This window comes from Phyllopteryx taeniolatus, chromosome 4 (genome assembly GCF_024500385.1).
Source record: "Phyllopteryx taeniolatus isolate TA_2022b chromosome 4, UOR_Ptae_1.2, whole genome shotgun sequence".
Taxonomy (NCBI): Eukaryota; Metazoa; Chordata; class Actinopteri; order Syngnathiformes; family Syngnathidae; genus Phyllopteryx; species Phyllopteryx taeniolatus.
Window position 1 is genome coordinate 15,302,839 of NC_084505.1, and position 27,798 is coordinate 15,330,636.

The 27,798-nt window shown below is 41.8% G+C and overlaps 1 protein-coding gene across 4 annotated transcripts; it reads left to right on the plus strand.

Moving 5' to 3' along the window:
* The first annotated feature begins 2,913 nt into the window (after window positions 1-2,913).
* Window positions 2,914-25,048, plus strand: tmc6b (transmembrane channel-like 6b). Of its 4 annotated transcripts, none has more exons than XM_061769857.1 (21): window positions 2,914-3,004; window positions 7,060-7,224; window positions 8,114-8,244; window positions 9,754-9,921; window positions 12,090-12,245; window positions 12,692-12,800; window positions 13,604-13,688; window positions 13,930-14,187; window positions 15,487-15,695; window positions 15,818-15,962; window positions 16,469-16,624; window positions 16,860-17,038; window positions 17,148-17,238; window positions 17,342-17,439; window positions 18,148-18,243; window positions 18,338-18,413; window positions 21,891-22,024; window positions 22,159-22,335; window positions 22,494-22,572; window positions 24,095-24,219; window positions 24,580-25,048. In XM_061769857.1, the coding sequence occupies exons 2-21, from the start codon at window positions 7,169-7,171 to the stop codon at window positions 24,638-24,640; spliced, it is 2,589 nt and encodes an 862-aa protein (XP_061625841.1). In that variant the 5' UTR covers window positions 2,914-3,004; window positions 7,060-7,168; the 3' UTR covers window positions 24,641-25,048. The 4 variants fall into 4 exon arrangements, with proteins under 4 accessions (XP_061625841.1, XP_061625842.1, XP_061625843.1 ...); XM_061769858.1 differs by having other exon boundaries at window positions 24,133-24,219; XM_061769859.1 differs by lacking the exons at window positions 17,342-17,439; window positions 18,148-18,243; window positions 18,338-18,413.
* The last annotated feature ends 2,750 nt before the right edge of the window (window positions 25,049-27,798 follow it).

The following is a 27,798-nucleotide window of genomic DNA, read 5'->3' on the forward strand; positions in this document are numbered from 1 at the left end:
TTCAGGAAATGGTACTGGTAAACTTCATATTATTGAAGTAAGGATGATTGTGCAAATGTGCCAAGACATTCTTGACAAAAAATCTGCTGCCATCTACGACGATGGTGAAAATGAAACAAGGGTGTACATTTCAGCAGGATAATGATCCAAAACATACTGCCAAGGAAACTCTCAATTGGTTTCAAAGAAAAAATATAAAGCTGCTAGAATGTCCCAGCCAATCACCTGACTTGAATCCAATCGAAAATTTGTGGAAAGTGTCACATGGGGTATTTGAAGGCACTGGAGGCAAGGAAGTGGAGGACCCACGTGCAGGGAAGCAGGGAGGCAAGGCAAGAGTGCAGGAGTCTTACAAATGATATTTAATTCCAAAAACAAAGATGGCAAACAAGGTACATGGAAACTATAAATACTAACTTGACAAAGTCCAAAAAAATCTATGATCAAAGTAACAAAGAAACATGGTAACCAAAAGTGGCTGGAGGGAGCTGATTGGTCGACACATGGTAGGTTGACGAGAACAGGTGGACAGAATAACTAAATGAGCACACAAAACATGAAAAACATGGAACACAGGAAAACATGGAAAAAAAACATACAAACCAAAACACAGACCATGACAGAAAGAACTGAAACTCAAGGTCCATAAAAGAAGCCCACGGAACCTTCAACATTTGAAGACGACTTGTGTGGAGGAATGGGTCAAAATCACACCAGAGCAATGCATGCGACTAGTTTCTCCATACAGGAGGCGTCTTGAAGCTGTCATTGCAAACAAAGGCTTTTGTACAAAGTATTAAATAAATACCAGTTGGTCTGTACAATACTTTTTCTGTGTCATTTCACATTATTACACGCAACTTAATTTCTGAGATAATTTTTTCTACTTTTTTTTGTATGTATGGATTACGTGGGTTGTTCCCAACATCTGATGAAATTTTCATGTCTATAGCACCTTTGTAAATATTTGTCGTGAGAAAAATGGTGACGTGTTAACTACTTATTTCAGCTGCTCTACATGTATGCTCTCATATAAATTCATGTCACTGTACTGTATGTATTACATGCAGTGACGGGAAGTAACAAAGTACAAATACCTCAAGTAGATTTTTCAGGTATCTGTACTTGAGTATTTATTTTTCTAATGACTTTTTGCTTTTACTCTCTACATTTGAGAGCAGATACACATTTCAATAGTTTGACACGCACATCGAGATACTGCAGCTACATAACGGTGGTGAGTAGGGCTGGGATTGTATTGCCCCTTTTCCATTGTACCATCAGCCTCGCTCCGCCCCGTGTGGTCGCTTCTCCATTACACTTTGTCGAGGCTGAGCGGTGACAATGGCACCGCTTTTCAGAACCTCCACCGATCTGGTTCTAAAATGAAGGCCGAGGAGGGCCGTAAAGTAACTGTCATCTAATTGGCCGACAGATGTAACCGTTTCTTTAAGCGCTATGACTTGTCACTTTCACAATCATGGCGTCTAAAGCCTGCCGCACACCGAGCACCGCCGCCGAATCCGAGTGAACTGTGTGAACAGTGTGCGTTATTTGGTGACTGTTTTCATGAGTGGCCGATCAGTCTGCAACTGGTTTAACCGTGATTCAAAACAGGCTTAATGCAGCTTGTTCTGTGGTCGACTGAAGAGGCGCTGGCTTTTTTGTCCATATTGGCAGAAGATAAACTACAGCGAGATGGAAGGTGCAACAAGAAACGAGCATGTCACCTCCTTCTAGATCCCGCCCCAATCCATCCCACTTTGGATTGGTGCCTGTTGTAATGGAAACGTGATGGAGGCCAGGCCAGGCCAAGCGAGGCCAGGGCAGTGGGGCCAGGCTGTTCACGAACTTGATGGAAAAGCGGCATATGTGAACTTAAAAGGGTGCTGGCCGGTATGATCACGTTGCAGCGTTTTTAGCTGAGCGGTAGTGAACTCAGTTCTCAATCTGTGAGGACAGTGGCGGCGTGTGTTCAAGCCCATATGTGGTTGAACCGTGTGGGACCACCACCGTTAACTCAAAGTTGTATATATGGCTCGCTGGCTTTATACTGTAGCTTGCATACAGTCTTTGATTTTGCCACAATTGCGTGCCAGACAGGACATGTACCAATGATTTTGTAAAAACAAAACGTTTGTTCGTCAGCACCCATTTTCCCGATACAGTTGCCATCGACAATAACAATAAACCCCTATCCCTGGTTCACAAGCATTTTACTTCCACATTACCTTTCAAAAGGCCATGAGGTCAGCTAACTCAAGAGTGGGGTAAGCCATGGATGAATGCTATATAAATAAATCTGATGTTGATATAACTTGTAATTATTATTGTTATTATTATTTTATAAATCTACCCTCCTGATCTGTAGGCACCGATTATGAGATATCAAATTATAGTTATAGTCACATTGGAACTTGTATCTCCCGAAGAACACAATGACAGACAACTAACCAGTGAACACACATGATAGCCATGAAACAAGCATTTTCGACGCCTCCCTTGATATGCAAATCGTTTTCAATATTGCAAATGCTTCCAAGCAGTAAATCATTTTAGGCCATTTGTCTGAAAAGTGTTTCATTGCTTCAGAAAGCCTGGGTTTCTCCATCCCCACCTCAGACAGCAACTATACGTCATATAAACGTTCATTGTTGCAGCTTGAAATGTTATTAGGTGTTGCCAAACACCAGTAGAGCGACTGGTGCGAATTAGGCGGAACCACTGCGATAAATGCCTGGGGGAATCCTATAGGTGACTTGCTTATCAATCAAAGTGTCGTGTCGCTAAATATGTCATTTCATTGTTGGCCCGAGTGAAAATGGTCATAAACAGGTTTGACAACATGTGGAACTTAACACAGCATTGCTTGCTTTTTGTTAGCGCGTTTGCATTTTGCATTGTCCAAACAACACACCCATTTAAACACAATGGTTTCCTCCGTGCTGACTGTTCTGACTGGTATACTTGTCACTACTCGGCACTCTTTACAGTTTCAAACCTGGTGAGTTTATACGGATTTTTAAAAAACTTGATATTATATTATTTCTCAATCAGTCAGATTAACAAATTTTATACAATGTTCGTCGTCACACGGAAACTTTTTACAACTTAATAAAAGTGGTTAGTTGACGAATAAGTGACCCGAGACAACTAACGATACAACTTCCCAGATTGACAGCTGACAAAATCACAAGAAAGTCGTTAATTATTTGCTGTTGTTGCACTCTCGTCACCCAGAGACGTAATCTTGTTCAGCAGGAAGAAGAAAAAAAAACACACTTTTGAAACAAAACCGAGCCGGCCGGGTAAATGAGCTTGTGTCTCCTGTTGAACAACGGCAGGATGGTTTGTTGTTATAACGTGTAAAAGTGTATTCGTGCTTTCCCACGTTCCTAGATGGATGCACAATGCTTGAACACGCAATGCGGGCTTTTCAGATCCGAAGAAGCCAGGATTGACTCTGTAATTTTGGCCCCTTTCGTCTGGGTGAAAGGGGGGGAGGCCCACTTAATAAGTATGAAATGCATGACTGAATTTGTCAAAGCAGTGCAAACTCCTCTTTTCAATCTCTCCAATATGTTATGCCCTTATAAGTATTCCCTTTGTAAATAAATCAAATGCATTTGCTTTGCCAAGATACGCACACAATTATATACAGTTATAGTACCGTGTTGTGTTGTTGCTCTTATAGTTTCCCTGCAGTTGTTGCAAGCTGGAAAGATTCCTTTACGCTCTTAGGTTCTATTTGACCCTCTGGGAATCTTCCATCCTATTCACTAAGTTATGCATTTCTTCACGATGAGAGATGTGACACCACTGTTTTTTCCTGTTGTGATTTAATCAGCTTGTACGTTAATTTTAACATTGCAGTCAACTACGTCGGTACTGGCAATTTGAGTTATTTTGCTTTGGCAGTAGTGCAAGCCTCCACCCCCAACAGGCTTTGTTTAGTGGCTATGTCACCCCCAGAGTATTCTGTCCCAGCTGTACTGTCTATGAGAAAGAAAATGCACTTTGTTATTGTGCCTTTTTTCCCCACAAGTTGAGAAGACCACATTAAAGCAGATATATTGTGTCTTTCTCCAATGAAAACAGAGGATAAAGAATTGCAGCACTCTGTTTTGGGAAATGGGGTGGGGGTTGTATCTTTAAAAAAAAAAAAAAAAAAAAAAAAAAAAAAAACTAAACTGTTTACCACGGCCCCTGTACTGAGAGGCCAATCGGCGTTCATGATGACGAAGTAGAGGGGGTGGGGAAGAAAAGCGAGCACCCATAAAGACAGACTTTTTCACTTGTGGAGGGAGCATTTAATCACCGAGCCACAGAATTACACTTGTCAGTTAGTGTGCCAATCTGCACATGTGGCACATGCAGCAGACACATTGCCCCCACATTGAGAACGGAGTATGTCCAGGTTATCAGAAGCTAATGCTGTATACTGATGTTAATTTGTGCATGCAGACACTGGATCTGCTTACCTTTCGGTTTTGACATGATAGTGCTTTGCTATAGCTGCATCAATCTAGCAGATCTTTGCTTAGTCCAGCTGCCATGTCATGGGACTGGAAACTCGGCATAGCGGCAGTATGATGGAAAATTGAAAATGGCTCACTGACAGACACATTTTTGGAAATAGGCAGCTAACAGAAAATGTCTTTGGTTGTTTATTTTCACAATTGATGGGTGAACAGGCACTTCAGACACCCAATTAATTGTATACAAACAACAAATTACATGATACTTGTCAAGTCAAGTTTACTTGTGTAGCCCCTAGAAAAGAGTCTCAAAGGGCTTCACAGGCCCACAGTTGGGAATGATTGACGACATCCCCTAATCTAAATGCCCCAATCGGGCAAGGAAAAACTCAAAACCCCATTTGTGGATAAAAATATCAACCTTGAAGGGACCACAGATAGGGGGGGATCCTCCTTCCAGGACGACCAGCCTGCAATGGATGTCGATTGAGCAACATTTATCACATAGTCCGGTGCTGTGCAATGTTCATTACGATGGCAAGATGCTGTATAATGTTCATTAAGATGGCATAAGGGTCAATTTAAAGAGAAAAGACATCGCAGGTAGATGCCTTCAATGCTTCTGCCTCAGGACCTGGCCTGGTCAGTCGGAGTAGAATCCTCCATGGCAACGGGTGGTCTACCTTAGATCTTGTCCCAGTTGGTCGGTACAGTAAACCAAACAACAACAGCCTCAGATTTGGTCAACGTCATCTCGCCCGCTCTCCGAGCAGGAGACGACAGGGGAGGAGATACATATTGGAATCAAAGTGTACACCTCTCTCATAACTTGTAGGTGGTGGAGGCATATTGGGAAAAAAGTGTACACCTTTCTCATAACCTCTAGGTGATGGTGGCATATTGGAATGAAAGTGTACAGCTTTTTCATAACCTCTAGATGGCGACATACATTTATAAAATGTTCTTTTCTTTTCCCCGATTTTCTTTGGGGAAAAAATGCATATTATACACGAGAAATTATGGTACTTCCCCCAAATCACTCAGTAAGCTCAAATATAAACTGTCTTACAATGAAATTAACACTTGATTCTTGATATCTCGCAATGAGATATATTTGAGAAAGTATTCAAGATGAGTAGTAGGCCGGAAAGAGGGATTCAAACTGATCATGGTAAAATGTCATTTTTATGCCATTCAGTAACTCAGTTTGTGTTGGAAGCTTTTCAGAACTGCGCCTTGATTTTTTCTCTTCTTCTTGGTCATGTCATATCTTCTGTACCGCTTAATCCTCACAAGGGTCACAGGCGCGCTGGAGCCTATCCCAGCTATCTTTGGGCGAGAGGCGGGGTACGCCCCGAGATGGTTGCCAGTCAATCGCAGGGCACATAGAAACAAACAAAAGTCGAACATTAGAGTATGTGCCGGTTGTCAAAAGCAAATGTTGGTCACACAGGGGCGCCATAAGAGAGAGAAAACTCAAGACGATTCTAAGGGCCCATGACTTTACAGGGGCCCTAGAAAATAATATTTGTGGCATTGAGCTGTTTAGGCACAAAGTGATATTTTTTTCAGTTGTTTTAGTAAATTATTTGAATTGTGATATCACAATTTGGTTAAATTCTGAACGGCTCACTCACAGCTACTTTTTTGGAAAAGGTTTTTACTCGGTTGTGTAATTTCACACTTGAATGGTGGGGCATGCACGCCAGAGACCCAACGAAATATATGCAAGCATCCATCCATCCATTTTCCGAACTGATAATCCTCACTGGGATCGCGGGTGTGCTGGAGCCTATTAAAACATTTTATATAATATTGCCCCATTTAGAGAATTACCAAATTATTCCATATAATTCGTATCAACACTATTTTGTTTTAAAAGTTGACCAAATTGAAGTCTGACCACTGTCATGGAATGGATTGCGGTCAAATTTCAAGGATGGCATTTATTTATTTATTTTAAATCCATATTTGACACTCAGTGGAAATGTGTTTCACATATTTTTGGGGTCACAAAGAATATGGTTGAACTGACATCTTGTTAACACGTGACAAGAACGCTCTTGAATCCCTTGACATTGTGAATTCAGTTGCGTCATGAGCGCGTACACACACACGCACACAATTCTTACAATACATCATTCTGCTTTCGTTAATGAATATTCATGTTATAAGGGGCATGGTGGCATCTGACTCAGGCCTCATCACATGCAGTGGTACAAAGGAGCTCTAGTGACTGAAACAAAGTGACCTAACCTCTCATGACAAAACCAGAGTGTTTGTTGATTGTTAATTTGGAAGACCCACAACCATGGTTAAATTTTTAGAAGAGCCAAATGGGGTTTTATAACTCCAGTACAGTATGTGGCTGTGATATTACTTTTTTTCTCCTTACTAAGACACATACTTAGAGATAACCTCAATAGACCACTCGGTCTCATTGCTACACAGAGCTGAATGATTGCACCCGGCAAGTCACGACTCGTGTTTCCAGATTCCAAAGTAGTGTGCTGGCTTTCTTTCCTTTACCTGTCATGCTCTCATGGTACTGCCTCCTCTTTTTTGTCTCCTACCCTATCAGCAGGTAGAGGAGTCAGCGCCATTGTGGTAGTGGAGTGCATTTATTAGCTGGTAAGGGTGTGAACCCCACGGCAAGGACGCAACACGCGCACCGTCAACGGGAAAGAAGAATGGCTCGGAATGTTAACTTCGACATGGGCCACCCCCTCATTGAAGCTGGACTGGAGTGAGTGTGGAAATTATTTTCATATTCATGCTCATACAGTAGTGTCTTCTACTTTTCTCTTTGGTTTGTTTCAAGCTCACCTGCCTTTGCTCAACACAGTCAGTGGGCGGAGAGTAAGGAACACAGGTGATTGGACTGTTTTGCTCTCTGATATCGAGTTTGCCTGTCCACGGGTAGATCGTAATCCAGACTGAGGCTTTGTTTGCTTGTTTGAACACTCCCTACTCCCATAATGAGCCTTATGTTTGTCCACAAGAGTTTCCCCAATCTGACATTTTGTTCCTTTGTCTCATGAGCCTTAGGCTGCACTGTAATTACCTAGCAGCATTTCTGTATTTGTAAGCTTCAAAATGAAAGAAAGATAGATAACACATAAAAGGGAGAATGCAATAAAATTAATAGACTGAAAATGTTCTCCTGGGGAAAATGGGTAACACAAAAATATTATCCACTTGACTAGGCGAGGTAAGATTTAATGGTCAGGGTTGCATTGTTGAGTGATTTCTATGAAATTTGTCACTTTATATAAACTATTTTTGGTGTTGGATCAAAGTACACAAGTTAGTGAGTTTACATAGTCTCTGCAAATATGCCCTCACAGCACAGATGTGAACTGCTTCCGTCTTTGTTTTTTTTTCTTTCCGCGAGGTGTGTTGTCGGCTTTGACTTACTGTACATCAAGATAACACAGAGTGTATGTGTACAGTTTGTTCAACTGAGAGTACTGGTAACAGACTTATCCTGTATTATCTGTTACGTTTTCTAAGGGCCTCAACATCTCTCTGTGTGGTGTTTGTGTTGAAATGGGACTTAATAAAGCCTTATATCTCTGTGCCTACAGTGTTTCTGTCTTTGTATATGAGCATTTATCTGTGTCTCATTGTGTCAGGAGCCCAGCAGATGAGGAAGGTGTTCATGACTCATTCCACCAGCTGGTAGCAGAGCAGATTCACAACGAAGACCTGGGTGAAGCCTTCGAGCTGCAGCAACCACAGAAAAAAATTGATGAAGAGAGCCGAGGTACATAAGGAGCACAACTCCATTCCATCTACTATTTGACATTGAGAGTTTGATATGGCATGATCTAGTGTTTACTAGATCATGCCATATCATATTTTTCACAGTAAAGCTAGCAATGTCACAAGTGGGCGCCATCTTCGTGGAGAGAAAAAGACAAAAAACGAGCACTTCAAAGGCCTCTAAAATCCTCCATAACACATACATTCACAAACAAAATAGTTATTCCTGAAGTAGATGACCTATTCTACTACCCACACCGCTCTTCTCACCAATGATGTTCCATTTGCGCTATTAAGTCGAGTTTTTAGGGCAATTGACACATTTTGAAACAGCACAGTAATTTTGATGCGTCAATGTATTGGAATTTCAGATTGGTGGATATTTTTAACTGAAACTTGTCAATTTATCAGAGAAAAGGGGTTCTCCGAGGATCAGACAAAATGAACCAGCGAGGAGATATGAAGAAAAATAATAACATTTTACGGTTTTACTATTATTTGAATTAATTTTGTGACCTCATTTTCTGTAGACGATATCACACAAAAACATTCCCCGAATATGCCCTTTTTTACGACACAAAAAAACTAAATTTCTCCAGAGCTCATCATCCGATTTTCAAAATTCTTGCTGCATTGTACTCTGGTTGAAGTGGCTGTTCTGACCAGAATTTTGCATTTTGAAAGACTGTCATTTTTGGGACATCTTGTAGTGCTGTTACTATAAATGCAATTCTCAGATTAGTGGTTCTAAAACTTTTTACACCAAGCACCACCTCAAAAGATACATCGTACCACCATAATGACCAACATCAAAATATAGTAAGGTAGTAGGCCCAAGTTTTCATTAAAAATCGATACAGTAACATAGTAGGCCGTTCATCAAAAATGAGTCAGAGAGCTGGGTTAGGCTCAGACATACCCGCACACCTAGTTAGGATAAGCAGTGTAGAAAATGGATGGATGTTTTCAATGTTGTGAATGATGTTGTTAATTTTATTGGTCATTTTGAAATAGTGATTCCTTTGTGTAAAACTGCAGTACGGAGAGCCCACTTACCAATAGTGGTACTCTTACCACACCATTAGATGGGTATTAATTTATTATTAATTAGGTTGTAGCTTGCAGTGGTGTAGAACTACACTTCTTCCAAATGAGATCTGTCTAAATTTTTGGCCAACTCAATTATTAAGTTACCAATTATTAGGCACAGCTCTAATATGAAGCAACGCAGTTGTAGAGTACACCACTGCAAACTGCAACGACAAATAATGACCACACTGTTAAATTCCTCAATAAAGGCAGTTATAGATCCAACGCTTGGTGTGTATTGATTCATATATTAATGAACATTTTCTGTCATTTCTTGTATCTGCAAGTTTTTTTTTTTATTACCTCCAAAAGGTTTGAGTGCAGGAGATTTTGTTTACAGTATAACCTTGGCGAATGTCTGTTTTCTACCACATGCATACTACAGCGACGTTTACTTTATATTTTTGTTTGAATTCCTTAGACTATGTGGCCAACCTGTTCAGCCCTGGACCAGAGAGCAGTGACCGGAGGAATCATGGTGGACCGGTAGGAATGCAGGAGGATGAAAGAGAAACGGACCCTTCCACTGGTGAACGTTGGTCGTCAACCACCTTGAAGATCCTGTCTTCCATGCCCAGTCGCACCATTGGTTGGTGTTTCCAAGCCTGTCGAGAAATAGAGCTCATTAGCAGTGTTTTTAGCTGGCATTGCATGTTGACATCTAGACGGATGATGCCTTTTACACAACACAGTTGAATTATTTGCTGGTCAGTCATTGAAACACTACAGGCCTGATTTACTCAAGGCGCACGCAAAAACGGGCCTGGTACACACATAAAGATTTTTATGTGTATTTTTAAGTCCCCTGTGTGGACTCTGCATGTTCTCCCCATGCCTGCGTGGGTTTTTTCTGGGTACTACGGTTTCCTCCCATATTCCAAAATCATGCATGGGACTTTATTGAAGACTCTAAGTTCCCCGTAGGTGTGGATGTAAGTGTGAATGGTTGTTTATTTATATGGTCCGTGCGATTGGCTGTCAACCGGTTCAGGGTGTATCCCACCTCTCGCCCAAAGATAGCTTTGATAGGCTCCAGCACCCCCGTGACTCTAGTAAGTAGAAGCGGTTCGGAAACTGGATGTATCAATGGATGGTTGTATTGTGTGTGTGGTGCGCTCCAACACAGAACACCACACACAAAGATTCTGTTCCACTACTGATCTCGAAATCTCGTGTGATCACATGGGATCTCTTGGTGTCCAAGGGAAGGGATGTGGAAATGGTGTAGATAAATAAAAAGACTTACTTTGGAAAATACTTCTTGCCAGCTAGGAAACCCACTTTTATACAAAAAAATGACATGGGGTAAGACATTTTGGTTTTATTTATGGTCTTTTCTGTGTTTGTCAATATTAGGGCACTTCTTTGATTGGCTACATGTCATTTCACGTCACAGTTCTTGGCGCCGTGACTCGGGCGACATTGGCTTTCCCTACACAGGAGTTTTGGTCGTGAATATTAAACGCAAATATAATATTTAATAATCATAATTAATTAATTTAACAAGTCCATGTTGTCTTTAACTAATATTTAAATTTGTTTAGTGATGAGGAAACATTTAAGTGTGACAAACTTCAAATCAGGAAATCAGGAAGGGGCAAACACTTTTTCACACCACTTTATGTATATCACCCATGACAAAATGCTTTTCAACTCTGGATTTCCTTGCATCTGGGTCATTTCAGTGCACTGTGGTAATTGGTGCTGGCCCTCTTAGAGCAGTTTTTGCAGGTATGCAGTCTGAAGTTTTAAACACAATCTTATGCAGGATGGGCAGATTCATCCAATTCCAACACACTCATGATGAGTAAAATCAGTCAAACAAAACATGTCTTTTATGTTTGCTCAGTTTGCTGGCTTCACCAAAGTTAACAAAGCGATAGACTTGTTCCACCCTCAGATGGGGAATTTATACATTATACTACAATCGCAAGCACACACATTCTTTGAACTTGCATGTTTTGTGTGATTCAAAAGGGGTCATAGTAAAGGTTGTGGGGAAATATCCAGGGTTTGTTCTCCTTTTCATCTAAAACCTACGATTTCATCACTTCAAACTTCATCTTGCGCTTGCGTTGCTCCCCCAAAATCTGTGGTGAAAACCATCAGCGCTACCTGAAGTGCAAAATAGGGTGGTCTCCGGCACTTTTATACCTGTTGCTAATTTTGTGGTAATCTTTGTAGATCACGCACAACACGACCCATCGGTAAGCGTTTTAGAATTTAGCGCCTGCCTTTTCGGTTGTTAGTTAATCATGTCTAATGTGTGCATTTGGTTGCTGCTGTCCTAACAATGTGAGCTGACGTGTCGCACCAGACACACAACCTGACTTCTTCAGCTCAGCAGAGTTTCATGGAGAAGCAGACTGTGTGCTATTTCCCTGTCAGCATTTACAGTCGGAGGCAGATGCTTGAATTCTTGAATTTTAAGAATATCTGCTATATTGAGTTTTAACATAGGAACTCCACTTTATTGGAAATATTTCTCTCTATTTATTTTCTTTCTTGTCTGCTTGCTATGCAGTTGTATTTTGCACTGCTGAAATGGAAATACTATAGTCGGTATTTTCATTATTTTTGTGACACAAAATGTGTTCTCTATGACAATTTATGCATGCATATACAAATCCTGAAGTCATTTAACAGAGTTCAGCTGTCATCTGTGTAATTTGTTGAAATGTTCATGTTGTTGCGCATGTAGGAGGCTGGATTATAAATGAGGCTGATTGATTTGAATGGGTTCTCATGCTCTTTCAGGCCGCAGCAGGGGAGCCATTATCTCTCAGTACTACAACAGGACCATGCAGCTTCGGAGGCGCAAGCAGAGCAGACCCTCCATCCAAGACTTCTCACGGTCGGCTAGACCAAGCATACGAGGTTACGGCATGGAGACAGACAATACAGATGCAGAGGGTGAGAAGAATGAAACTCTGTTAAAGCAGGCACATCATTCGCTAATCCTGGACAATCTAGTGATAGTCAACATACAAAAACATCTGCATCAAAACCAAAGCTGTTACTGTAGAAAGACAGTGAAATAAAGATCGCTGTTAGATAAGTGGTATTTATTTAACACTGTGTTCATAATTGTAGCAGTTTGCATTGGGGAAGAACTGCAATTTACCATCCACGATATAGAGGTTTTTCTTACATTTGCCCCGCTCATTTTATATAGAGTGGGCATACCAGAAGAAATGACCTATTATACCATGTTATCTTTTCAAAGGAAGATTTTAAGATGGCTCTTGTGTAGGTTCTCATTCGATAGTGAGTGTACTGTACCTATTTTTTTGCCTATGGCCTGCTGTCTCTTAAGTATGTTTATCTAGTTTTCTATTCACACAAACTATCTCTTCTAGTAAATAAAAGGGAACGTCTGGTGAATAACTTGCAGAACCTGTCGGTTAGCGACAGAGTCAGGATGCTGCGGGCTATGCCTCTCAGTGTAGCAGAAAAGAATGAACTCAGGTACAGTAAATGTAGTGTTTGATCATATTACGGTGATGCCTTGAGAAATGAGTATAATTAGTTCTGTGACTCGTAACTCAAAACACTCATCTGAAATAATCGTTTACCTTATGAAAACATACAGTAATTACATAATTGAATAGAATTCAAAATAAACGGTTTGTGTCACACTGCATCAATTCAATGGCCATTATGCTGCTCTTTCTGGTGTGCCCGCCTTGGCCACCTGGTGGCAGTATAAGACAGACAGAATGATGTACTGTTCATTTACACCTAGGAACTCCCCAGCTCATCAGTACGGCACTCATTTAGCTGTTCTTTGCAGAGGATAGAGAATATATTACTGTGAGTACTGTTCTATTATCGGTCTACGTGTGGCTGCACTGTTTGTGTTCAATCCGTATCTGAAAGGGTTAGCGCATTGCAACGTAGACGATATTTAGCTTTAGCATTAGGCTAGCGGACTGAAAAGGTAAACTATGTTGGTGTTTTAAATGCAACAGGTGTAATTCTCTTTGTTTTGTTTATTTGGACAATAAACAGCCTGGAGCCTCTTTTTTGAAGAATTGTTAGTATAAGCGCTTCTTATTCAGAAGTGAATGGAGTTCACTGTCACCGTACAGCGCTCGTATCTCAAGTCTGCACTTGCAAGTCAGAGCAAAAAAAAAATCATCCGAATGACAGTTTGTATCTTGAAATTCCCAAGTTGGGTCACTCGTATCTCAAGGCACCACTGTATTTTTTTTATTGGATAACTTCCACTGTCCACTGATTATTGTGGTTGCTATCATCATTGTTTGCAGAAGGCTAGCTTTGAAAAAGGAGAGACGCACCCTGTCTGGCAATCAGATCCCCTGCTGCAGTCGACTCAAATATTACATCATAATTGTGAGTTACTTTCACCTCCATTGTCCCATTTCTGTCTAAAATTACCCACACAAAAGCACAAGCTTCTTTCAGTCCATAACGCAGTGCCCGTTATCTGAACATTTTAATCACTCAAGCATTTACTTACAGTGGTTAACAAAGATTACACATCTGGACATTTTTCTGAGATTCGTACTGTTCTGACCAATGTGAAATAGTGTTAACAAAACATTGTTTGTTCACTCTCACTTCCTACTCTCAGGCTGCAAGACAGAGTTGGTACAGTTGGCTGTCCTTTGTGCACTCCCTCCAGCTGTGGCAAGTGGCACTTAAGCGTGTGAGCGGCCGTTTCGGCAGCGGGGTCCTCTCGTACTTCGTGTTTCTCAAGACCCTACTCTTCTTCAACATCTTCCTGTTTCTGCTGACCGGTTTGTTCATGGTGCTTCCTCAAGCAGTGCACCCTCCAGCTCTGTCTAATGGCAGACGCTCTTTCACTGGACTGGAGCTTTTTACTGGAGCGGTAAGATATGTTTCCATGGTATTTGACACATCACTAATGCCAAAAGGTTGTATTAGAATATCATTTTAGTGATATTAATATTTGGATTATTGGCAGTTGTTATGCAAAAGGTCGTAATTGTTTATAATAAAAAAAATTAAAAAAAACTCTGAAGAAATATTTTTATAAATTTTAATTCCAAAATGTCTTTACCATCAAGTGCCCAAAATGAAGTTTCATGATTTGCAATGTTTTTTGAAGATGCTAATTACATCTTGGATGTGTAGGATTTTTCTCCTATTGCTTAATATGCCTTTTCCATGAAAAATAACACAAATGCATCTTAGTGTCTTCAGAGTTCCGTTTTTGCTTCTTTTAAAAATCGTCCTTCTTTGTCACTCAAGCTGTCTTTACCGTTCATACCACGGGAGAGAGGCTCATTATGGTGTTACAATACACCAGAGTTTGAAGGGCAACACATAAATTGTGCAATTATGTCTGTACCATGATGCACTTTTATCTTAACTGTTAAAAGTGTTTTCATGGGCCCACCACTATTTGCTCTGTCAATGACGATTGCCTTTATTATGAATGCCTAAAATTTGAAATCATCAATAACGTTTTTGAAAATAGGACTTTAAGCGTGGTTGTTTCAGCATGACAGGCATGTAGCCATATAAAACCAAGGCGATATCAGAACAAATTGTTAAATTTGATTTTTTGTGTGTGTGTGTGTCTTTACTGTTATTGATGAAATTATATTAAAATGGGCCATACATGTATAGTTTGTGACATGTTTGTCTACATTTTGTTGCCTTGTCTCAGTAAAGGTTTCGGCACACTTTAAAATGCACTTGATTATGTACACTTTTACATCCTAAAGAGGTCTAATCGAAGATGAAAATGGTAATAGAAAGTAGAATGCATATTCTTCCTTTGGTTGCGTAGGTTATCATTAGGTACTCTGTCTTCCTCTGACATTTCAAAATGTCAAATGCATGTGAGCTTAATCGAAGACTAAATTTACCATAGGTGTTTGGTTGTTTGTCCACATATGCCCTGTGATTGACTGGCAATCAGTTCAGGGTGTACCCTGCCTCCTGCTCCAAATCAGGTGGGATAGGCTCCAGCTCACCTATAATCCCGAACAGGATTAGCAATAGAAAATGGGTCAAAGTACAATTGCAAAACTGGTAACGAAACAAGAAAATCATATTGTTGGGACAAAGTCTATATTCATGCCTCGTTTTAACCTGATCAATTCCATTTGCCTCTAATATTTACAGAGCGCTAACAACTATCCATCTGGTTTCGTTACAGGGATATTTCTCGGACACAGTGATGTACTATGGATACTACTGTAACTGCACTCTGCGTATGAGCTGCAGCAACGAAAGTGGGCAGTATATGTCCGTGTCCAGTAGAACCAGTCTGCACTGCGCGAAGCATCTGCCTTACAAGATGCCACTTGCCTATTTCTTTACTATAGGCATGGCCTTCTTCGTCACATGTATCATCCTTGTGTACAGGTATGCATTCAATGGAGAGAAATGTGCCCTGTTAACTCAACCTTGGAGAATACTAAACTCTTTAAACTGAATGATATATATGTACGTTTTCTAAAACATACTTGCACGTTGTCTACCACCAGCATGTCAAAGTCATTTGGTCGAAGCTTCCGAATTGACAAATCTCATAGCATCCTGGCCATGAAGGCTTTCTGCTCCTGGGACTTCAAGGTCATCAAAAAATCTTCGGTTAAACTCATGTCTGAGAATATCTGCACCCAGCTCAAGGTACAAGGAAAAATTAAAAATACATTTACATTTACTTTAACCTTGATTCTACCATGCAGTAGAGTTCAGTTGAGCTAACCCACTATGTAATGCGTCAATTAATTCGATAAAGAGCCACAACATTTGTTGTTCTTTCTTCTGGGTGGGTGGCTTTTTATTACATTTTTGCTTAAGGAACAATTTATTTTCTTCCTGTTTCATTATTGCTGTGAAGTACTCTCTGTACGTACTCTCTTCCAAGTTTCGACCAACAAACATGCTGCAATTGTCTACCTCTAGTTTTTTAGTACTCTTTGGCAAGCTTTTGTGGGGACAAACAAACTGCAGTAATATGTTACGGATCCGGGATTGTGGTACACTTCCCAACTGATAATGGAAATACAAAAAAATGCATATTGTATCAAAAGGAAATGAACTTCAGCGACTTGGTGGAAATGGTTCCATAATTAACATAGAGGAATGTGAAACATTTTCTCACATCATCTCTCTCAATCCCCAATTTGCAGGAGCTGCTAGCAGAGGTGAATCATCAACATTCCAAAAACACTCTGTGCCAGAAGTTGTGGAGAGTGGCGGTCCACTGTCTGGCGTGGGCTATCTGTGTAGCGAGCACAACAGCTTGTGTGCTCTGCATCTACTACTTCTCTGAATACATGCACCGGGTATGATGCTGTAATAGCATTTTAATTACATTGATGCCTCTCTGACACTGTTACTCAAAGTACAATAAAGAAGTTTGGCCCCTCATTTAAATGCAGAATGGAGCTATAGCGCGCTTGTTGGATTTCATTTAATTGCTGTATACCTAATGTCATGCTGGTGATTTTATAGTCATATTAGTACAAAAATGAATTTGATGTCCAAAAGAACGGTATTCCACTCTCTGTGTGTCATTAGAACCTCCAGGAAAGCTCTCGCAGTGTGACCAAGGACCCCTTGCTGAACGAGGCCAGCCTGCTGGCTCTCCCTGTGGTGGTGTCTTGTATAAACTTGCTGCTGCCTATTATGTTCCACCTGGCGGCATGGATGGAGGACTATGAGTCACCATCTGTGCGCACATATGTTGCCATTGGCAGGTACGACTAGAGCGATTTCATGTGCACACAATAATAATAATAATAATAATCCATAATAGCAGACTGTATAAGACGTATTTATTATTACCACCACCATGTTGTTTTCCAGAAACTTGATGTTAAAAGTGAGTGTGCTTGGAGTACTCTGCTACCACTGGCTGGGTCGAGTGGCTGCTGATCCAAACAGTATTGGCCTGGAGGTAACATAGCTCATCATGACAATAAAAAATCATTTTGTAGTCTGTCAATTCCACTGGTTAGTTTTCGTCGACGTGTGATGCCCTCTTTTGAAAATATCCACAGTGCTGGGAGAGTTTTGTTGGCCAGGAACTTTATCGCTTCCTGTTAATGGATTTCATCTTTACTCTGCTAAACACCTTGTTTGGAGAGTTTCTGTGGAGGTGGGTCATTCATAATTATGCCCTTTGTAGTCTTTGGATTGCTGTTTATTGGTTAGTTAGGGCAGAAACTTACTGCAAGAGATTGTGTTTTGGTTGTTTGGTGGTTAGTCAAGGAGTGACTGAGTTAGGGGCCAAGTGGGGCAGCGACCTCCTGATTTTTAATATAGACTAATTAACTTGCAGATTTCAAGACTGTCAAATGTCTTCTGGACAAACATTTTATCATCAAGATGAGACAAAGATTGAGCTAAAAGACTACTTACAAATGTTTCTCAAAGCGTTAGCTGGACGGCTGAAATTTGTTTGAATTTTCCAACAATGTGAAGATTCCAGTCACACATCAAAACTGATTTTGGAATGGATGAAGCATGCCAACATTAAGCTTACCCTATTGAACATTTGTGATGTGTGCTTAAATGTAGTATCATCCAATTTAAATGAAACAAGAAGCGTGGTCATGGGAGTGTATGTAGTATGTATTTGAGCCTGTATGTATAATTCTAACTCTGGGGATTACAGAAAATACCAAATGAGTTAAAACTTTCAAATGTTTAAAAGATTTATTGGATTTGTATGTTAGTATATGTATAGTCATTCCACCCTGGAAGAAGGTAGTTCAAATAAATCATTAAACTCCCCAAGTTAATATGACATGTTTCAAGTGTTTCCTTTCTCATGTCATCTTCTCAAATTTCCTCTGGTTTACAGGTTGTTTTCAGAGAATGTGCTAAAGAAGAACAGGAAACCAGTGTTTGATATTGCCAAGAATGTTCTTGACCTCATCTATGGGCAAACGCTGGCCTGGTATGAGCGCCTATGCCTCTGATGTACACCTCTGTAAACCTCACTGTTGAGTGACTGATGGATTATTACATTGAACAAACATTGTGTTGTTCAGGCTGGGTGTTCTCTTCACTCCTCTGCTGCCTGCAGTGCAGATACTGAAACTCCTGCTGCTCTTTTACATTAAGAAGGTACACTGTCATTTATAGAGATCAAGTCCGTTGCAAATAGATGCATACTTCAATTGAAACAATTTGAGGGCAGTATGGATGTGCTTGTGGGACAAAAATCAAGTGATCATGTTTTATATACAAAAGACTCAAGTATGATATTATAACCAATAACGGTGCGGCAGTGATTGTAGTTCCTCACACTTAGATATGGTTCGTATTGTGGTTGTAGTTTACAGTGGTGTAATACTGCACCACATTATACCTGTGGTGGTTGTTACATTTTCCTATAGTTTTCCTGTTGACTTAGATTCTGCAAGTGGCACTAATTTTGTGGCCAATGAGTACACAGTATAGATTGTCCAAAAGGGAGGAACCTGTTTGACGTTGTTAATGTTCTTTCAAATTTAGCTTTTTGGGTACTGTTTTATACCTTCCCCTCGTGGAAGCCGTCACCTTATCGTGGTGGAGAGGTTTGTGTGTCCCAATGATCCTCGGAGCTAAGTTGTATGGGGCGTTATGCCCAAGACAAACAGGTCCTAGGTGAGGGACCAGACAAAGCACGGCTCAAAGACCCCTTATGATGACGACAAACTATGGACTCAGTTTTCCCTTGCCCGAACGCGGATCACCGGGGCCCCACTCTGGAGGCAGGCCTGGAGGTGGGGCTCAAAGGCGAGCGCCTGGTGGCCGGGCCTGCCCCCACGGGGCCCGGCCGGGCACACCCCGAAAGGGTAACGTGAGTCCCCCTTCCCAAGGGCTCACCACTTGTGGGCGGGGCCATAGGGGGTTGGTTGCGAGCTGGGTGGTGGCCGAAGGCAGGGACCTTGGCGATCCGACCCCCGGCTACAGAAGCTGGCTCTAGGGACGTGGAATGTCACCTCTCTGGCAGGGAAGGAGCCCGAGCTGGTGTGTGAGGTCGAGAAGTTCCGACTAGATAGAGTCGGACTCGCCTCCACACACAGCTTTGGCTCTGGTACTAGTCCTCTTGAGAGGGGTTGGACTCTCTTCCACTCTGGAGTTGCCCACGGTGAGAGGCGCCGAGCAGGTGTGGGTATACTTATTGCCCCCCCGGCTCGGCGCCTGTACGTTGGGGTTCACCCCGGTGGACGAGAGGGTAGCCTCCCTCCACCCTCGGGTGGGGGGACGGCTCCTGACTGCTGTTTGTGCCTATGCACCAAACAGTAGTTCAGAGTACCCACCCTTCTTGGAGTCCTTGGAGGGGGTGCTGGAGAGCGCTCCCGCTGCGAACTCCATCGTTCTGCTGGGGGACTTCAATGCTCACGTGGGCAATGACAGTGAGACCTGGAAGGGCGTGATTGGGAGGAACGTCCCCCCGATCAGAACACGAGCGGTGTTCTGTTATTAGACTTCTGTGCTCATCACGGATTGTCCATAACGAACACCATGTTCAAGCATAAGGGTGTCCACACGTGCACTTGGCACCAGGACACCGTAGGTTGCAGTTCAATGATCAACTTTGTGGTCGTGTCATCGGACCTGCGACCGCATGTCTTGGACACTCGGGTGAAGAGAGGGGCGGAGCTGTCAAATGATCACCACCTGGTCCGACGTGTCAGGCCCAAACGTATTGTGAGGGTCTGCTGGGAACGTCTGGCAGAATCCCCTGTCAGAAGGAGTTTCAACTCCCACCTCCGACAGAACTTTGCTCATGTTTCGGGGGAGGCGGAGGACATCGAGTCCGAGTGGACCATGTTCCGCGCCTCCATTGCTGAGGCGGCCGACCGGAGCTGTGGCCGTAAGGTGGTGGTGGTGCCTCTCGTGGCGGCAATCCCAGAACCCGTTGGTGGACACCAACGGTGAGGGATCCCGTCAAGCTGAAGAAGGAGTCCTATCAGGCCTCTTTGGCCTGTCGGACTCCTGAGTCAGTTGATGGGTACCGGCTGGCCAAGCGGAATGCAGCTCTGGTGGTCGCTGAAGCAAAAACTTGTGTATGGGAGAAGTTCGGTGAGGCCATGGAGAAAGACTTCCCGGATGGCTTCGAGGAAATTCTGGTCCACCATCCGGCGTCTCAGGAGGGGGAAGCAGTGCACCATCAACACTGTGTATAGTGGGGACTTCGACTCGGGACGTTGTGGGGAGAATACTTCGAAGACCTCCTCAATTCCACCAACACGCCTTCCCATGAGGAAGCAGAGTCTGGGTTCTCTGAGGCGGGCTCTCCTATCTCTGGGGTTGAGGTCACCGAGGTGGTTAAAAAGCTCCTCGGTGGCAAGGTGGATGAGATTCGCCCGGAGTTCCTAAAGGTTCTGGATATTGTGGGGCTGTCCTGGTTGACACGCCTCTGCAACATCGCGTAGACATCGGGGGTAGTGCCTCTGGATTGGCAGACTGGCGTGGTGCTCCCCCTTTTTAAGAAGGGGGACCGGAGGGTGTTTTCCAACTACAGGGGGATCACACTCCTCAGCCTCCCTGGTAAGGTCTATTCAGGGGTGCTGGAGAGGAGGGTCCGTCGGGAAGTCAAATCTCAGAACCAGTCTACATGTGTTTTGTGGACTTGGAGAAGGTGTTCGACCCTGTCCCTCGGGGAGTCCTGTGGGGGGTGCTTCGGGACTATGGGGTACCGAACCTCCTGATACAGGCTGTTCGGTCCCTGTACGACCGGAGTAAGAGTTTGGTCCGCATATCCGGCAGTAAGTCGGACTCGTTCCCGGTGAGGGTTGACTCCGCCAAGGCTGCCCTTTGTCACCGATTCTGTTCATAACTTTTATGGACAGAATTTCAAGGCGCAGCTGAGGCGTAGTGGGGGTCTGGTTTGGTGGCCTCAGTATTGCATCTCTTCTTTTTGCAGATGATGTGGTTCTGTTGGCTTCTTCAAGCCCTGATCTCCAACTCTCACTGGAGCAGTTCGCAGCAGAGTGTGAAGCGGCTGGGATGAGAATCAGCACCTCCAAATCTGAGACCATGATCCTCAGTCGGGAAAGGGTGGCGTGCCCTCTCCAGGTCGCGGATAAGATCCTGCCCCAAGTGAGGAGTTCAAGTATCTTGGGGTCTTGTTCACGAGTGAGGGAAGAATGGAACGGGAGATCGACAGGCGGATCAGTGCAGCGTCTACAGTGATGCGGACTTTGTATCGGTCCGTTGTGGTAAAGAAGGAACTAAGCTGAAAGGCGACGCTCTCAATTTACCGGTCGATCTATGTTCCTACGCCTCCCCGGTGAGGTGTTCCGGGCACGTCTCACTGGGAGGAGACCGCGGGGATGACCCAGGACATGCTGGAGAGACTACGTCTTTCGGCTGGCCTGGGAACGCCTCGGGATCACCCCGGAAAAGAGCTGGATAAAGTGGCTTGGGAGAGTGAAGTCTGGGCGTCCCTGCTAAAGCTACTGCCCCCGCGACCCGACCTCTGATAAGCGGTAGAAAATGGATGGATGGATGGGTTTTATACCTTACTACATGTAACTATAACTACATGTAATAGTTGCATGTATAGTATACTTGTAAATATGTATACTGTATGCAATTTCCTTCCTCTAGAGCAGTGTGATGATGAACTGTCAGGCCCCCAGGAGGCCGTACAGAGTCAGCCAGATGACCACCATCTTCATCACTCTCCTCTGCTTCCCCGCCTTCCTCGGGGCCTCGGTGTGTGTAACCTACACCATGTGGAGGTAAAGGCACACCGTACATTATTAGGTCTTTGTTCATCACTGTGTCCAAAAAGAGACCTACTTTGACAATAGGTAATACTGTGTACCCTTACCTTTTGCCTCACTGACATCATATGTGTTGTCTTTCTCTCCAGTATCACACCCTCCTTGTCATGTGGGCCCTTTCGTGAACTCAAAACAATGTTTCAGGCGGGAAAGCGTTGGGTGGAAGACCTCGAAAAGGAAAATCCCAATTTATCAGTGTTGGCCAGGGCTCATTCATATCTGGTGGAGAACCCTCTCTTCCTGTTTGTGGGAGCAGGCATCTTCCTGTTAGTACTCATCAGTGAAAATCGAATATTATTGTGTACAGCTATGTATATGTTATTATGACAGTCAAACACACATATTCACAATAGATGTCATATGGTTTGTGTATTCTGTAGTGGTATGCTTTACTGTAGACACAATGTCTCTTTTACCCCATTAGGATCGTCATCTATTTCCACAGTCAAGTTGTGGATGGTCAAAGGAAGATCATCGGCCTACTGCAAGAGCAAATAGAGAATGTATGTCAGGTTGTACAGTATATTAGGGGTGAGAATCGAAAACCGGTTCCGTCTTAGAACCGGGTCCAACTAATGGATTCCACTGGAATTGTACACCTCCAGCAATGTTGGTTCTCGTTAACGATCCTTTCATTTCCCAGCACAATGTCACTTTGCGGTACGTTGCATTTAAAACACAGAGTTTGCGACACAGAGCTCCTCCTTTCAGTCACGCCAGTGTCTGACATAAAAAGATAGATACTTCTTGCCGAAGTTGTCGAGGTGCCGACTTCTCCAGCAGGAAGATTTTTCTGTTTTCTTCCTGATAGGCTGCCATGTCAGCACTTCCAAATTTGGGCACTCACATTTGGGACCGGGGTGCCTTAGTCGTTGCCGCTGTGTCCCATAGTCCTTTCACATAGAACAAGAGCGGTGTCAAAAAGACTTTAGCCTCTTATCTTACTCCATAAAGTCGAAAGCCAAAGCTAATGAAGCGAACGCTGGCAGCAGGACCACGGAATAGCGACGATGAACAAGGGCAGCGAGACAAAGTGAAGCCTCAAAGCAGGATTATTATTTCCAGTAATTCGCGGACAACAACTGACTGCTAACGAGATTTTAATTCATAAAAGAATGAAAACGTGCACCCACACATGACACTTTACAGCACTGTCGTTATGTCGTAACACTTGATGGAATAGGGCATACGGCCAGCATGTGTAAATAATAGATATTGTATACGTATACTGTAACGTGTTTATTTATCTCTGTGGTGTAAATAACCTAAAATGTATTCTCAAGAAAACAGTCAGTGGTGCTAAAATGTTTTGGGACCACTGCCTTTATATAAAAAAATATATTTTATATTGTGCATTATTTGTTTATTTTATATATAATTTCAAAGAAAGCCATTTGGGATGCAGCATCTTATTTTCAAGAGGGTCCTTTCAACACATGCATACTGGATAATCACCAATATACAAAATAATAATTAAAGGTAAATCAAAATCATAAGCAAAAGACACAAGAAACCCCGCTCTCCACGCCCCCACCCCCAATTTTGTTATGGATTTCTTTTAAATATTGTTCTTAATTTGTGCAATTGCAATGCCCTGATTTTAGTGGTTAACAGAGTCACCGTCTTGAATGCAATTGCACAACAAATTACTTAAGGAGGCTCAAATAATACAGTGTAAAGACGCTAAATACGAAATAATCACTAAAACATAACGTATTATATCATGAATATACAGGGCCAGTACAGGGTCATAGTGGTCCAAGAGGACCACCACTCAAAAAGGCTTAGCGTTGGACCCTGCTTTATTTGCTAGAAAATGTCTTGTGCAGACATCATTTTGAAAAAAAAAATTAATTTGGTGTGGAAGACTGTAGAACTACTTTTCCCCCCCCCTCATAAAATTACTCAGGAATCGTTTCATAAGGAATTGTATCAATAAGCAGAATTGACAATGGCATTGATGCTTATAAAATCATATAAAATTATATTTGCATATAATACCTGCCTTAATGTTCTTTGTGACAGTTCTCTCACATCCCACTGTGTATCGTTCCCCTGTTCAGGAGGGAGAAGACAAGAAATTTCTCATCACTCGCCTGCAGTCCATCCATGAGCAGAGACGAACTCCCTCCCGGAGGCTCACAAGCCAGGTGAGTAAATCGGGATTTACTCTGCGGATTTAAGTGCTCACTTCCAATTTAGTGCCTATAATCAAATTTGTGTTTTTACAAGTCAATTTACATGTATATTTAAAGTGAGTGTGTGGCAGATACCCAATTCATATCTGATTTGTATCCACATTTAAGTGACCTTTTTCCAATATGAGTAGATTCCATGCATTTATTCTCTTTCCATTCCCATATCTCAATTGAGTCATAGGAACAAGCAATTGAAATTGTGTCAATTGAACAATGCTGTGTAAATCCAGCCCAAGATGCTTTGCTGAGACATTATATTTACATCATTAAAGAACCCCAATCCTGCTCACCTCCAGCATTTTTTTTTTCTAGGATAGTACCTGCTGAGACACCAACTACTGTACTCTCGCAGACAAGCTCCCTTCAAACCTGAAGGCCTTTTAACTGGAAAAATCACTTGACAAGGGCAGTGGCATCTGACCAAAATTCAAATGTTTAATGCAATTGTTGAACTGAACTTAAGGGTATTTGATGAGGGAAAGGCATTTGCAGAGGTAAAATACCTGAACTAAAATGTTAGGAATTTAATGAATTGTATAAGTGACAAGATAACTAACTGATTTAATCCGTTTTAAAAAGTTGTATATGCACTTTTATATGACCTGTGAACTGTATTTTAACTCTTGTATGAAAAGTATACAGTAGTCTTTTTTATTGTGGAATAATTTTACAAGTACTTGCACAGCCGGACACTGGATGCTGGAAATTGTCTTACATTTGTATGTTTTTAGAGTTATAACGCTGTAGTTATACTTATTCAAATTAAATTATATTTTCTACATATTCTTGTGTACTTGTAATCCATCCATTTTCTAAAGCGGTACTTCTCAGTATGTGACGAGTTCCACTCGTGGTTTGCGGGCACCCTCTAGTGGAATACAAAAATATCACTGAAAAAAATATTTAAACGGTGCAAAATGTTTGTGGATTCAACTTTTTAAAATTATTATTCAGTACAGTATATTTAAGTACAGTGCGGTTGTATTCAGTTTTAAGCACACAATCTATTTTTATTTTCCTTTATTTAGGTGCCGTGTTAAATGTTCAAACTGTGCATCCTTGGAGGGCCAAGTATTTTTTGAGGTGGTACTTGGTATAAAATGTTTCAGAAACACTTTCCTAGAGGACTTAGCCTCATTAAAGTCACAGATGACCTGAAGCTTATCCCAGCTGACTTTGGGTGAGAGGGAGGTACACTCTTGACTGGTTACTATGCAATCACAGGACACACGCAGGAGACAAAACAACCCAAGTGTGAACATTTACGTTCACACTTATGGACAATTAAAGTCAAGACAATTCGAGTCTTCAATTAAGCTAACATGAATGATTTTTGGAATGTGGGAGGAATCCAGAGGACCCAGAGAAAACATGCAAACTTCACACATAAAGAGGTCTGAGTCAAAAAAACAAATGCAGAATGGTTCCCTGGAGCAAAGAATTGTTATCCACATGCAGCAGTGTACTGTCCCCAGCCTATAATATGAAATTGTTTGCATAACTTTCTACATGATGATAAAATGGTAGTGAAAACACACTGAAGTATTGTTGCAGTACTTCACAACTTGGAACTGTTAATGATATAATTGATATGAAAAATAACTATACCCACGATATAGATATTTAGAACAAAGTAAATACAGTATGTACATTTTACCAAATCTTACCCATTCAACTTTTTATTAAAGTGAAAAGTCATCAGAAAATGCTAGAAAATAGAAAATGCAGCAACAAATATAATTGAGTTATATTTGGGATTATTAGATTTGACAGCATCCTGTAGGCAGTGTCTGAAACATTTTGCACTAACCTGCTGCCTTCCAGAAGCACAACTTTGGCAATGTCCAAGCCTTTAGTCAGGAGCTGCTCGTTGACCACCACCTTCGTGATCAGAGACCTCATTAACATATTGTCATCTGACAACAAACACAACATTTTGGAGCATTAAAAAAGCTATTTACTATGCCACCTTTAAACATTATTATTTGTATTATTATTTTCTTTTTTGTTAATTTCGGGGCGGAGGGGGGCAACATTGATTGGTACACGGGCTTCTAATAAGGAGAATACCATCTCTGTCACTGAAGTAAGACGAACATCTTGTTTTGTTTCAAAGTAATGTTAACCATTGTCTGTTGTATGATTAACACGAGTAAGGATTAGAATTGATCAAAAACCTTTTCACTGAAATGTGACTGTATTACAGTATACAGTACAGTATAGTGTCAGCTGTTTCTTTTCTTTTTTGGGGCGTGAGGGTGGGGGGGGGGGGGACTTGCAGTCGGACGGATGCGCACACGTTCTTTTATTGAACTTAAATGTTGTTGGGGGAAAAAACACATGGACCACAGTCCTGTAAGAAGGCTAAAGTGTGTGTGTTGAAAGATAGCCTGTAGAGTGTATCACTGTCTTCCTAATGATTAAGTAGCTTTTATAGAGCAGTGCAGACTGGTGAAATAATACAATATAATGGCAAAAGGCATACATTTTAACAATTGCTCATCATCTTCTCAAAGTATTGTTCTTAAGTCATGTAGTGACCTAGTGTTTTAGATTTATATGTCACACCAATAAAACGGCTTTATAAATCCATTGCTCACCATTATTGGCACCCATGAAGTTTAAATACTAAATGTGGAATATCTCCTGAAGAAAATGAAGTGAAGCAACACTTTTCTATAGAGAACTTGTGTTTGATACAAAAGAGCAAATGATAAACTATTTTATTGATGGATGAAACAAAAAAAAAATAGCTTTTTTAGTAAGGCACACAAGAAGTATGTTCACAGACGGCGTAATGAAGCCTTTAAGGAAAAGAATACCCTGCCAACAGTCAAGTCTGGTGGAGGATCCATAATGCTGTGGGGCTGCTTTTTTTAAATCTGGTAGTGGAGGCCTTGACTGTATGACATGTATCATGAAATAAGAAAATTATGAAGAGATTTTTGAGCGAAGTGTCTTACCCAGTGTAAGAAAACGTGGTTTGAGGTGAAGATCATGGGTCCTCCAGTTATATATTGTTTTTGTTATTTTTGAAAACTGCTATGTTATAGTTATTCAGGAAAAACTCCTACGTCACAGCTTTCTGTTAAATGGGATAAATTGAGGAGTTTAACATTTTGGGATGGCCGCGGCCCTGTATCCCACTAGAATAGATCCGCCCCTGCACTGAGCAGCAGTGCAATCTCATCTCCACATTCAGAACCAAAACAAGAGCAATCTGTAGAGCTGACAATTTTTACTTCAAGCTTGACAGAAAACAAGGATAATAGCGAATCACGTCCATGTCATTTTCTATTGTGTCTGAATACTATAAACGTGTGATTCGCGTTGACACAACCACGAGTTCTTCGGCGAGGCGTCAACAAGCAGAGCTTCCCCAATTAGTAGTACCAGTTACTAGTACTTAAAATGCACGAGTGGTGCATAAGTAGCCATGTGGCTCCTTTGAACCTGGTACCTGATTGGCCGACTGTCTAACCCCACACCCCCGACACTGAGTACTCTTTACTTCATACCAATAAGAAGACA